We start from the raw sequence: 13,867 nt of genomic DNA, 5'->3' as shown, positions 1-13,867 counted from the left end.
TTTTTACTCAAAGTTTGCTTGTTCTTTGTTTGATCTATGTAGGTTTTTTTCCCAAGTAGAAGATCCCAAAAAATATTTAGCGCTACAGCAAAGAGAGTAAGGAAAAAAATTGTTATTTAGTTAAGTTGGTTCTTTGACATACTGTAAAGAAAGATCAAATTTGTGAAATAAATTAAAAGGATATTGAGAGGATAATTAGAAGAAAAATATTGTGGGATTGTTAGAACAGGAAAGTAGTGTAGCAAATTTACAACACTCAAAAAAAAAAAGCAATTCTAGATTGATAAAAAAGTAGGGATGGCAACGAGTTGTATGCAAAGCGAATTTTGTATAATCTGATTTTACTTTGACAAATAGATGGACTTTTGCAACTCGAACTCTAACTCAAACTCAGGTTTTATTTGCTCCAAGTTGGATTCACGGGTTCTCAGTGGGATCGAGTTATGATGGAATTGAACTTGCTTAATAATTTATTTTGAATTTTCTCAATTCTACTTAACAAAGAAGGATAATCGACCATCTAACTTAAAAACTCAAACAGGTTACTATTTGGCCGAATTCTACTTAAAAACAATTTGAAATATCACAATAATAATGTTTTTTAAATAAGTGCGCACAACAAAGTATTAATAGTATTGGACTCTTGGGAATATTCTCCTCAATCGTGTCTTGAAACTGAATCACTAGTGATGAACTTAGAAGCTAGAGTGTCTTTCATATGTTTCTATATCAACCTTATAAAATATAAATACATCTAAAATAATTAGAAAACTGAATATTTGAACAAAATTGAAGTCGAATACCAGGTTCAAAATTAAAATTGTAGAAAAATTACATAGAATTATTTATAAAATTGGACTATCCCACCCTAATTTAAAGTCCAACATTTTTTTCTCAAATTTAAATCAAAATATTTTTATAATTTTATTATATCGAGTCCTACTAAGATCGAATCCGAACCAAGCTGTCCTCTTAAAAGAGTAAAAAACCAATAGCGTGCTAAATCCGGCGGGATTCTTCGCTTTTTATACATCATTTCTAGTTTAAAGCAAATAGAAGGAACTTGCGAATTCCTCCCAAACAAGCCAAATTCCTGGTTTTTCTTTAGGTATTTCTCTTCAATTTTCCGCTTCAAATCATCTTTAAGCTTAAATCTTTATCAGTAATTTAAATGAATTAGATACCCTTTAACAATCTTTGTATGTGTTTGTTAAGAAAAATGGTGAAAACCCATCAAAACCATTATGAATTTATCTTTGTGTTGATTTTTGCTTGTTTATTGCATAATTTTAGGAATTGTTTGTTCAAAAAGAACGGGTATTTGTTCTTAGTAATTAATGAATAAATCTGGGAAATTTTCCTTTTGACATCCCAATTTCGAATTGTCATTGATTTGATAAAATTGTATGGCAGAAAAATATGGGGCTGAAGATAGACGATGCTTATCAGCGATTCAAATGAATTAGAAATTTTTATGTAGTGTTTGGGAGAAAGTATTTCATTTTAAATTATAGATTTTGAAATTATATGAAAATTTGAGAATGATGAGGTTTGGGTAGTTATTTTCAAATTCTTAACTTTAACTATTTTAGAAATAATGGAGGAATTCAATCCAAATTAAAATTTAAAAATTTTTGATTCGCGAAACAATAAATTTAAGCCAATTTTAAATTTTAAAATGAAATTATTGTTTCCAAATATGATATTAAGAAATTTGGTGTTAGGGTTTCAAAAAATTTTTAATTTATCTTTATTTTTGTTATTTTTTTCTTGTTTGTTTGATAATTATTGGAATTGTAGGTTAAAAATGAAAGGGTTTTTGTTCTTAGTAATTGATTAAAAAATTATCGAAAATAATCTAATCTTTTACTCTGTGAATAATCTTACATTTGAGTAAATTATTATCAGATAATCTATTTGTTATGTATTTGCTCCCGGCATACCCAATGATCTAAAGCACCGCAACCATCACCTAACCCATCAAAGCCCCACGGCCTCACCCCTGCCCTCCCACACCGGGTGTGCTGGGAGCAAATACATATTAAAGATAAGATTATTAGAAATAATCAATAAGTGTGGATTATTCATAGCTAATGTGTGAAACGTCGGATTATTTTCGACAATTTTTATCTTAAAAAATCTGGAAGTTTTTTGTGTTTTTGACATCCCAATTCCAAAATGTCATTGAATTGAGATAATTATTTGTCAGAAAAAGATGGGGTTGAAGATTGTTGATGCTACAGTTTCAAGTTTCAATGAGGTATTCAGCAAGTTTAAGGAAGAAGCAGCAAATAACAAAGCTAGTTTCATCCTGTTCTTAGCTGATAAAGATCCTTCTACTAATCTCAGTTGGTGTCCTGGTAATTTTCTCTCTTTTGATTTCTCTCTACCTTTCTTATTTGTTATTATTGAGTAATGTTTTTGCTTTTATCACTAATTATAAATCAACCAAGTGTAAAATTTCAAATTATAATGCTTCATCATAAGCCATGGCCTATATTTCGTAGACTCTGGTACTAATGTCAGATATTGGTACATGTCCAAGCGTCGAATACGTCTAAATATTCAATCTTACGCCTAAAATGAAGTGTCTAAGTGTCATACCAATGTCTGAGCATCAAGGATCGGACGAGTATGTGAAGCAAAATGAAGTGTCCGAGTAACATAGGCCATGGCTCTAGAAGTGATATGTGTAATTAAAAAGAACCATGGGTTCGCATAATAGTTGAAGACTTTGTGTTTCTCAACACCTACACAAAGATAATGTCCCCTACGCGTCTTTCCTGTATGGGATTCCCCTCATACCGGAGATAATATAAAATGTGTTTATAGGTGTGATGTTGTCATCATATTAACTTGAAGCAAAACTTAGGCTTGTAATGGACTAAAGGGGTGTTTGGTTTGATAGAAAACATTTTTCTTGCTAAAAATAGTTCTCGATGAAAAGTATCTTGTGGAGAATATAGATGAAACTTAGTTGTTCTTTGTTTGACATTGCGTAACCGGACTCCATCTAACCTTGTTTGGGTGGGAGCTACTTAATAGCATTGTGGTATAGGAATGTAGAGGGTTAATTCCTGTTCTCCGGGAATTATTATGGTGGAACTGAATTGAAGTGTTGGACTTATTAAAACTTGCTGAGTTGAACTTGTTAGAATAGGAAATAAGGTGAGGAAAACGAGTCCTTATTGTAATTTGTTATGCGAAATACATTGATGTTGTGCCAAGTATAAGTGAGAACTTCATTTACAACATTAGCTGCCCATTGAGCTTGTTGCTGAGAAATTTGGTGCAAAGAACCGGTAATGACATGAGATTAATACTTCCATAATTTTATAGGGGCGAAATATGCTTAACGAATTATTCCTTTTGATAATATCATTTTATTTATGACTCGGGTACGGATGTCGAATACTGGTACTTGTTCAAGTATCGAACACGTCTATATATTCAATTTTACGCCTAAACTGAAGTAACTAAGTGTCATACCAATGTCCGAGCATCAATGATCGGACATGGATACGTGAAGAATAAAGAGTCCAAGTAACATAGGATAATATCATGTGGTTGCTCATTTGAATGGCATTCTCGGCAATAGTCAGCTACAATGCCCAAAAACGAGTAAACAAAAGGAAAAACTTGTGTGAATTCATAAAGATCGTATATATATGGTGTTGAATGCTGATGTTAGGGAAAAAAACTTTGTTACATTGAATGCAGATTGTGTGAGAGCTGAACCCATGATATACAAGAAGTTGGAAGCATCGGGAGATGATGTGGCTCTTTTACGAGCTTATGTGGGGGATCGACCCACTTGGAGGAATCCCCTACACCCTTGGAGGGTAGACTCGACGTTTCAGCTCAAGGGTGTTCCGACACTTATTCGCTGGGAAAATGATGCAGTTGCTGCTCGTCTTGAAGACCATGAAGCCCACATTGATTCAAAGATCAGTGCTCTTCTTGCTGAATCCAAATAAAACTTCAAATACTTTTTTGATGTTTAGATGCTATAGTTTTTATCAGATACCCACTCATTCTGGGGAACAAAAATAAATTTACTGTTGAGTTTGTGCCTGACTGAGGTGAATCTCAAAGCTGAAATAATATGAATTCGAGGTTCATGACTTCGAATCTTGCACATTTTGGTACCATTTTCTCTCGTTTTTCCCCAGACCCTGATCATAGTTCTATGAGCAGGATACACTGGGTATGATGATAATTTCTCTCGTATTTGAATTTGCTACATAATGCAAATCCAAGTGAGACTGTTTAGATGTTGTCTTGTAATTTCAAAGGAATGAGAGGAATGTATTTTGCTGTGAACATTAATTACTGCAGGAATTCATGCTAGATATGAGGTGAAATGGAACTTTCGGTTTGTTTCATGGACATAGTCCTGGTGACTGTACACACAAATTTATCTCAAATAATGAGTTACCGCAAGTGCACAGTGTTGTAGCACATACGGGTCGAACACAAGGAGTGGAATGCGAGACATAGGGCCTCTTAGCTCTTAGGCATTGGGATAACATAAGATAGGGGTAGATGATGGTTTAAACTATGATTGTAACTAACAAAAACAATAAAGAAAGAAAATATCGGGGTAGGGGCTGACTTACATGTAATGGACTTCATATGACAAGGGTCTACTTTGGGTTAATTGTAAAGGTGTGGATTCAAATGCAAAGAGCAATCTGATCCTGGATCGAGCTTGGGATCGCCTCTGAGAATCTTATTACCCTCACTCTCATGTGCGAGAATAAGACCCACGGGCAATAAATATCCAATAACCCATCAATCCTTCCCTACTCTCGTAGGCAAAGGGTGAAACTCCCAATTTGTGGGGTAAGTGCAAGGTTTAATTCTCGTTGATCCCTTGCCCTCTACTCCGATCATTGAGAGAGGTTCGATCTCCTAGAAACCCAACTCTCGTTGGTCTTTAGAGTGCGATCTAAGTGACCTCAACACAATAAACAGAGTTACCCACTTCTTAGGTTCACAATCAAACCAACATCAACCATTAACTACCAAATCAGTACATATGCAAAGGTTGGGTCAACCCCTAACCCTAAATGACTACTTACTACTCATGTTATCAATATATCTAGCAATAACAACAAATGCTAATATGATGATCAAGCTACTGAAATTAAGCAAAAACATAGTATAACTCAACAATAGTGAACATCACAAACCATTATGAAATTGCAAACTAACAAAGGAATAATGTGATTAAAGCAAGAAGGAATATACCTACAAAGTTTGGGAGTGATTGCTAATCAAATATGTAAAACCCAAAAATTGCAATAGCTTCATCTCTCAACAATGGAGGTTGGGATGAACATAAATCCAAAAATAGTGACAGAATAGATTGAATACTTGAAGGAATCAAAATCAAAAGATAACCTTGATTACAAATTAATTAAAATGCTAAAAGATAAAATCTAGGGTTCTTTAGACTAATGAAAAACAAAATAGAAAGGTAGAAACAAAAATAATCTACAATATGTTAAGCTAAAACTATGCTAGGTCTCCCTCTCTTGCTATTACATCAACCCTTATATATTGGAAAAAACCCCTCATGACCTAAGACTTCTACTAAAAATAGACATTATACACTTAGAAGGTTGTCCAAATTATAATGGGCCCTAGGGAAATGTGCACCTAAATCGGAGCAGCTAAAGGTTCAACTCAAAAAGTGATTGATTGATCGATCTCAGCTACTGGTCATCATAGATGCACTATGTTCTCTCGAAAAGGGATCGATCGATCGATTGATCGATCTCAACTATTGTCATCATGAATTTTCAGGAGTTGAAATGAATAGGGTCGATCGATCGATCTAAAGTATGGGTGTTTAAAACCGGATACGCGGGTATTTGAAATTGCGATCTGGTTCCGACCCAGATTAAACCGGATATACGGGTCGTAATCCGGATACCCAGTTATATGTGTACAATCAAATAACACAATAGGGAGACCTCTTAATGTACAATCAAATAACTAAAATATACTCCCTCCTATTCACCTTAGAAGTCCCATTTGACTTTTCACGGATTTTAAGGAGAGTCAAAAGTGGGACCCTAATCCCTAAGGGTAGAAAAGAAAGTGGTATTATGGGTTTTTTAATGTAAGGGAAGAAAATTAGTATGGGTAATGAAGGGTATAATTGAAAATAGGATAAAGCTACTAAGGGCATAAAAGTCAAAAACCCATACCAAAAATAGAAATGGGACAATTAAGATGACTTGACCATAAAAGAAAATGGGAGACATAAGCTGAATAGAAAGGAGTATTTTAGAGGGTCAAGCCAAAAATTTAATATAAAAAGCTAAGGTCGTGCTTTAGTCAACCAAAACTAAAGTCCGCCCTTGTTGGCTCGTGTGCTCGTGGTGTGACAGGATTTTGGTGACCTTAACTATAACATAACACAACGCAATTTGTTATTATTGATAGCCCGAACCTATATATAGCCCGAACCAAAACTAAAGCAGTGTTGATTTTCTTTTTATTTTATATTATTTTGACTTAATTTTGGGATTATATCTATAGACTATAGTCTATAAGGTATGATTTGATTTTTTTTTTTTTCAACTCTTATATTTACCCTTTATGTTCATTTTGATGTTACTATTTTGATGTTTTTATTTTTCAGTTTAGACAATTCAATTTGTTATTTGCATAAATATTATATTTATCTATATCATATTTTTTTTGACATAATTAGTCTTAGTCACCCTAATTTTAATATTTGTTACTGTGTATGGTCTTCATATTTTTCAACTAATTTTATTTTAACATTATTAAATACTTATGATCCTTACGTTATTTTATTAACTTTATCTAAATTTTTTAGAATGATTTGCGAATTACAGCCTTAATGTTTATTTTTTGCGAATTACAACCAACAAAGTATTAAAGTTCACAAGTTTAGACCAAACACATATAACTCCAACCACTCAACCTAAAATTTCGAGAACCAAAATGGTCGAAATTCTTTTTTTTTGGTCTGAACCTGTAAACTTCGATACTTTAGTGGCTTTAATTCGTAAAAAATAAACATTGAGGCTGTAATTTGTAAAATTGCTAACCTTTAAGGCTGTAATTCGCAAATTATTCAATTATTCAAACACCAGTGGGGATACCAGAGTCTTTCCCGGTTGAAGTTGGGCTACATCAGGGATCGACTCTAAACCCTTTCATTTTTACCGTCATTATGGAAGAGATTTCTCAATCTATTTGGGAGACGATACCGTGGTACATGCTTTTCGCGGACGATATAGTGCTGGTAGCAGAAACTAGAGAAGAGGTTAGTAATAAATTGGATGAGTGGAGGGAAGCTTTAGAAGGTATAGGGTTGCGCATTAGTCGTACGAAGACTGAGTATTTGTGATGTGACTTTAGTGGGACAGCACCGGTAGGTGAACCAGCGGTGTCCATTGGAGAAGCAGTTGTTAACTGTACAACCAAGTACAAGTATTTGGGATCGATCATTCAAAGGGATGGAGAGATTGACGGAGATGTAAACCATCGCATACAAACGGGTTGGATCAAGTAGCGTGCAGCCACCGTGGTGCTATGTGGTAGGAAATTCTCAAGCAGGTTAAAACGAAAATTCTACTGGACGACAATCAGACCTGCTCTGCTATATGGGACCGAATGCTAGCCTGTTAAAAAGATTTTTGAACATAAGATAGAAGTTACAGAAATGCGTATGCTGAGGTGGATGTGTGGGCACACATTGATGGATTGAATTAGGAACCAAGAGTTTAGAGACAAACTAGGAGTACCTCTATTTTTGAAAAAATGCGCGAAAATAGATTGAGATGATTTGGACATGTGCAGAGAAAGACTCTCGCCGCACCTATCAGGAGAGTAGAAAGCATTATAGTAGAGGGTAAGAGGAGTCGAGGAAGACCCAGGAGAACTTGGGATGAACAGATAAAAATTGACTTGCGTGAGCTAAACCACTCCGAGGGCCTGACTAGGGATAGGGGTAGTTGGAGGCGTCACATCATGTTTTAAATTACTGATGTCCTCGTAGATTACTTCTTTGTGTTCTTGCCATCATGCTCCTCTCGTTTCCATACTCCTCTCGTTTCCTTTATTAGTTTTTTTTGCTACCATTTACTTTTATTTTATTTTATTTCATTTTGTAGGTGGGTCTCTTTTTTATTTATAGGTCTTTTATCTTTCCCGTATAGCTACGTTTCCGTATCTTTCTTGAGCCGGCGGACTCCTTTGGCCGCGCTTTTCTCTATGGGTATGAGTTGCCGCCATCCTTCCCTTCCCAGACCCTGTCCATAGTTTTTTTCTATGAACGGGATATATTGGGTTGGATGATGATGATGATATTTTTTTCACCAACTTTATGTTGTATATTTTTTAATATTTACAATCACTATTTTTTATTTATTAATTTTATTATTTAACTAAATAATATCTTCACCATTTAATTTTTTATTTATTTTCATGAATATTCGGTTTCTTGAGAGACATCTCTCAGGCCCAGTCCATTAAACCTTAATGTTTACTTATTGCATTCTTAATGTCTACTTACATTATTCTTTATGCTTACTTACAATATGCTTAATGCCTACAAAAAAGTACTTAAAATTACCACTTACAATATTTTTTATAACTACCGAGAAACTTAGCCTACTAGCCTACTTACCATGGCCTTAATGCTTATTAATACCTACTTACAATATACTTAATGTCTACCGACTAAGTACTTTAGTACTTACAATATTCTAAATGCATATTTACAATATTCTTATTTCTTAATACCTCCCAAAAAACTTGCTCTTTATTTTCCTTTTTAGATCAGTTTAATTAAAGATGCTCTTTCAAAGAAACGGTCTCACTTAAAAATTTGTGTTTCATGAATTCTTTATGAAATGAAAATATATACTATTAAATAGGCAAGAAGGGAAGCATTTTTTTTTTTCTAATTTCAATCCTTAACCCTAGGGTTTATGTGCAAGCTATAAAACGACTATAGCCGCAGCCTCTTCTTCATCTTCAAAACCTTCGGTTCCTCTCGTCCTTTAGCTCACTAATTCTTCACCGGGAAAATGGTAAAAGTTCTTCCTAAACCCTTCTCTCTTCAATCCACACGATTATCAATAGTTTCTAGATGCTGATCTGATATCTTTGTTTGTTGTAAATTGTGTTTTTACTGGCTTTTCGTGTTTAGTTGTTTTCATCTGGGTGTTTGAGGAATTCATGAAAATGGATCTGATTGTTCAATATTGCATATGAAATCATGTAGCTGAATGTATTTTATGTTGTGGGTTTGTTGTTGATTGAAGTTAGGGAATTTTCTTTAAATTTTCGGATGAAAATTAGGGTTGTTACATTTTTATGGTTTTCTTTTATTTTGAATGAAAAATCAAGGTTTATCTTTTGATATATTTTAGAGTTTCCATGAATATGAATCTCATGAACGTAAAGTGTATGAATTAATTCATGTTTTAATATTGCATTACATTATTGGATTTTCCCTGACATTTGATTTAGGTTGAATATGGTAGGAAGAGAGAAATGCATTGAATCAAATGATTCAATGAGACTGGAAAGTGCTGATTTTGGTGAAGAAATATGAAATGTTTTTATTTAATTCTTTGATGGCTTGTTTGTTCGAGTGAATGTTGTCATTATCTCGATTTTTGGATCTTGAATGGTAATAAGAACAAAATCATTTACTGACCCTTTTTGATTTTGGTGGGTAATTTACTTATGACTGGCGTTTCTAACAAATCTGAAGTTTATTGGATAAATGCAACTGTAATTGGTTTTTGATGATAATGATGGATTGATGATTAAACAGTGGTGTTTCTCAATTTGAATGCTTTAGAATTATGGTTTTTCTAGTTACAAATTAGAATTCATTTACTCTTTCTAATACTCTTACCTGATTTGCAGGCTCCCAAAAAAGGAATTAAGGTTGCATCAAAGAAAAAGCCGGTTAGTATGCTCTCTTTTCTGTGTTTTTATGTAACTACAAAATATAGTCTTTGCTGGAGTCCTTATCCGTTTTTAATCTGCCATAATTGGTCTTGTTAGTTTGATTAGTGTTGATTGCTTTGTTAGCTACAAAATATAGTTCTGTCGTGGACGTAGTGCAAAATTGCGGAATGGTTGTGATTGACAGAACTTGGTAATGAGGATGATACAATGGGGTTGTCGTATCAACCAAATATTGACCTAAACCATAAAATATCACTTGAAGCAACCTTACGTTTTTCACATCTTTAAGATGAGGGCAATACTGGTTCTGTGAACTTCGAAGCCTTTAAGGTGTACTCCGATACGATACACTACGGCCTTAGTTTTTGCATTATGGTTATCGAAGGTCTTCAATTAGTAGATCAAGATGTCAAGAAATTTTCTTTGATTGTATTTTGTATATTACAGGAGAAAGCCGTCAACCCACTCTTTGAGAAGAGACCGAAGCAATTTGGCATCGGTGGCGCTCTTCCACCGAAAAAGGATCTAACAAGGTTTGTCAAATGGCCTCGTGTGGTCCAAATCCAAAGAAAGAGAAGAATCTTGAAACAACGTTTGAAGGTTCCTCCAGCAATCAACCAGTTTACCAAGGCGCTCGACAAGAATCTTGGTAATTTTCTTTCTTTGTTTTGATGAATGCTTGCAAAGGCTTGTAGTATAATTTGCTCTTACTATTTACTCACTTTTAGAGTTTAGAACTTTTTTCGTGAGCTGGTGCCATTTCTATTTTTTTTTTCCTTGTAGCATCAAATCTTTTCAAGTTACTCCTCAAGTACAGGCCTGAGGATAAAGCTGCCAAGAAGGAAAGGCTTCTGAAAGCTGCTCAAGCTGAAGCTGAGGGCAAGAAACCCGAAGTGAAAAAACCTGTTGTTGTGAAGTATGGTCTTAACCACATCACATACCTCATTGAGCAGGTGATGCTTCCAATGTTTTGAGATGTCCTTGTAATACTTGGCTCGATCAAGTTTTGTCTGTCACCGTCTTGTATTCTCAAGGTTTCAAACAAATATTGCAGGGTAAGGCCCAGTTGGTCGTCATTGCCCACGATGTTGACCCTATTGAGCTTGTTGTTTGGCTTCCTGCCCTATGCCGTAAGATGGAGGTTCCATACTGCATTGTGAAGGGAAAAGCCCGTCTTGGAACGGTACATGTCTTCAAATGGTTTGTTCTGTTGTGCCCTTGTGTGCATTTAAGAAAATTTGATATTAATCATTCCTTTTATGTATTATGAACAGATTGTTCACAAGAAAACTGCGGCCGCTCTTTGCCTTACATCTGTTAAGAATGAAGACAAGATGGAATTCAGCAGAATTGTTGAGGCTGTTAAGGTGATAATTTTGTTTTTGTTTTTCATTTTTTCTTGCTCGTCTTATTTACTTGAATTTACTTGATTTAATCATGAATATAAATGGAAATTTTAACAACCTGTTTTAGATCCTAAAGTTTGTTAGGGACATGGTCTTGAGTTTTTTCTTTGTAATTTTCTTCGTACTTCATACGATTTGCAAATTTGTATGGCCTTACATTGTCGACTCTTGCACTTAACAGGCCAACTTCAATGACAAGTTTGATGAGCACCGAAAGAAATGGGGAGGTGGTATCATGGGTTCCAAATCTCAGGCCAAGATGAAGGCTAGAGAGAGGGTATTGGCCAAGGAAGCTGCCCAGAGAATGACCTAAGCGCAAGAGACGAAATGAGATATGGTTTTAGACATTTTTATGATTATGATTAGAGTTTTATGGAGTGTATTTTGCCTACTTTTTGACGGTTCAGAAATCGATAATTTAGTTTCTTACGTTGAAGTACTTGTTCATCTGTTTCGGTAATGGATTTTGATATTGCCCTTTGCCACCTTAAAATATGAACCAACATTGTTAATTATGAGATTTCTGTATTGTTAGTAGTTTGGTTCTTTCAAGTGCGGATGATAGAGTTGGAAGTTGGAATCGATACTCTTCTGAAATTCTTGTGTACCTTATGGAAAAGTTGGTTGCTATTTGCTAATTGTCACTTACAGTTTATTCATACGGTTTATTTCCAATTTGGTGCCTCGATTTGGTTCACTCTCGACTGATTCAGCTCGAGAGAAGTCGAGAACAGACCCTTAGTATATAGTCGCTTCTTGAATCAAATTGAGCATAGTTCTCTGTTGTTGTCTTGTCGATGTATTCTTGTGCATGAGGTCCAAGTATGTAATATGTATTGTTCTACATTGAGGTCTTTCTACAATCCATGCGTCGTAGGATTTTGAACGTAAGTATTTGGCTCTTTCGCTTTTATTGGAAGGCCATTTCTTAGCAATGTCAGGATTGTATGCTTGTGCACCAAGAATCACCATGATTCCGGGAGAGTTGAAAGGTTGGAAAGTTTTTTGTACTGCATTCTAAGTCTTGGAATCCATTGTACTCACTAGTCACTACTCACCTTAGAATATGAAATAGACGGGTAATTTACCATTATTTATATTCAATCAATCATGTATTATTAAGCATAAATTATGACTATTCTATTATGAAATTAGATTTTAAAGGTATTTTTTTGTACTAATTTGAATGGCTAATATGTAACAATACTTTTGTTTTGGCACAAATATTAAATTACTTTTTTTAGTGATTAATCGTTTTGAATCTATACTTGGCTATAATTGTATATCACTATAGTTTTACACGTCCCGTAAACATCAGTGTATACAATGCCCGCTTAAAATAACTATAATCAAGATTTAGAAAGATAACAAATCATACCCATTTAAGAAAATACGATTAAAGTGTTTTTTGACCTAACAAAGACCATCTCAGGGTATTCTTAATTTATATTGAGTTTAATATATCACATAAAAAAATATGCGATATAAAGAGTTTAATAATAGAAAGGTTACATTTTGAATTAATATTTTTTAAATTTTGTCTCATATGAAGCATGTAGTAGTTTCTTTTAATAAGGTCCTGAGTTTGATCTCATTACCCTATCCTATAGCCCCCTTTCCTTTAGCCTCCCAAATAATTAATGTTATTTACCATTTAACATAATGATTTAAGCATTGTCATGCTGATACATATTTCTATAAGTCTCTATCTCAATTAATTTGATATTTCTCATTTTAATAAGTTTGTCTTAATTAGCTTACTTTATAATTATGTTTTTGGATATGATCTTACACCTTTTAATCTTTATATTCTCTTTTATCTCTAAATATTCTACTATTAAAGTCCTTTAATATAAATCCTAAATTTCGTGTCAGGGCAAAATAATTAGCAGGAAAAGGTTATTAAAATATTTAAGATAATCAATGTATACAAGAAGTTGCTGTGGTGTAGTGGTTATCACGTCAGTCTTACACACTGAAGGTCCCCAGTTCGATCCTGGGCAGCAACATTTTCTTTTAATTTAACCACTTTTTGAGCTTGATGAATGATATTTTGAATTTTTGATCATCTCCATTCTATTGCATTTCTTCCGGCAAGCATGGCCATCCTGATTTACTTTTTGCTTCTGATCATGGGAAATGGAGTATATGGAAGGAGTAGGAGTGTAATTCCATAATATTCCAAAGAATTGATTTTTTTTTTCATTAATTGCATATTTTGCGATTTTTTCAATGTGTGGATTTTTAAAATCACTTTTAACCTTTACTTATTTAGTTATTTTCACTTTCCAATATTCTAAAACTTAACCCCAACTCTTAGCTCTTAAGCAGTTAACTCTCCTACACTTGATTTTTACGCAACATTGAAAGCTCAGTATATTAAATCTAAGTTCTACAACAGAAGTTAATATCAAAGGACAACTGAGTATAACAATTAACACTAGGTAATTATATTCTTTGTTTTAAAAAAGTTATTTTAGCAAAAATAT

General features: G+C 34.0%; 2 protein-coding genes and 1 non-coding gene across 3 annotated transcripts; all 3 read left to right on the top strand.

The window, feature by feature from the left end:
• Positions 1–945: 945 nt before the first annotated feature.
• On the top strand, positions 946–4,138 carry LOC130802173 (thioredoxin-like protein Clot). Its single transcript, XM_057666091.1, has 3 exons — positions 946–1,108; positions 2,210–2,360; positions 3,721–4,138. The coding sequence occupies exons 2-3, from the start codon at positions 2,216–2,218 to the stop codon at positions 3,975–3,977; spliced, it is 402 nt and encodes a 133-aa protein (XP_057522074.1). The 5' UTR covers positions 946–1,108; positions 2,210–2,215; the 3' UTR covers positions 3,978–4,138.
• Positions 4,139–8,954: 4,816 nt separating this feature from the next.
• On the top strand, positions 8,955–12,008 carry LOC130802172 (60S ribosomal protein L7a-2). The gene is made up of 7 exons (XM_057666090.1): positions 8,955–9,080; positions 9,928–9,969; positions 10,420–10,621; positions 10,756–10,925; positions 11,027–11,155; positions 11,247–11,339; positions 11,560–12,008. The coding sequence occupies exons 1-7, from the start codon at positions 9,078–9,080 to the stop codon at positions 11,689–11,691; spliced, it is 771 nt and encodes a 256-aa protein (XP_057522073.1). The 5' UTR covers positions 8,955–9,077; the 3' UTR covers positions 11,692–12,008.
• Positions 12,009–13,314: 1,306 nt separating this feature from the next.
• On the top strand, positions 13,315–13,387 carry TRNAV-UAC (transfer RNA valine (anticodon UAC)). Its single transcript has one exon. It is a non-coding gene; the product is annotated as a tRNA-Val (tRNA).
• Positions 13,388–13,867: the final 480 nt, after the last annotated feature.

This window comes from Amaranthus tricolor, chromosome 16, assembly GCF_026212465.1.
Source record: "Amaranthus tricolor cultivar Red isolate AtriRed21 chromosome 16, ASM2621246v1, whole genome shotgun sequence".
In the NCBI taxonomy this organism is placed as follows: domain Eukaryota; kingdom Viridiplantae; phylum Streptophyta; class Magnoliopsida; order Caryophyllales; family Amaranthaceae; genus Amaranthus; species Amaranthus tricolor.
This window is presented reverse-complemented; position numbering and strand designations above follow the sequence as displayed.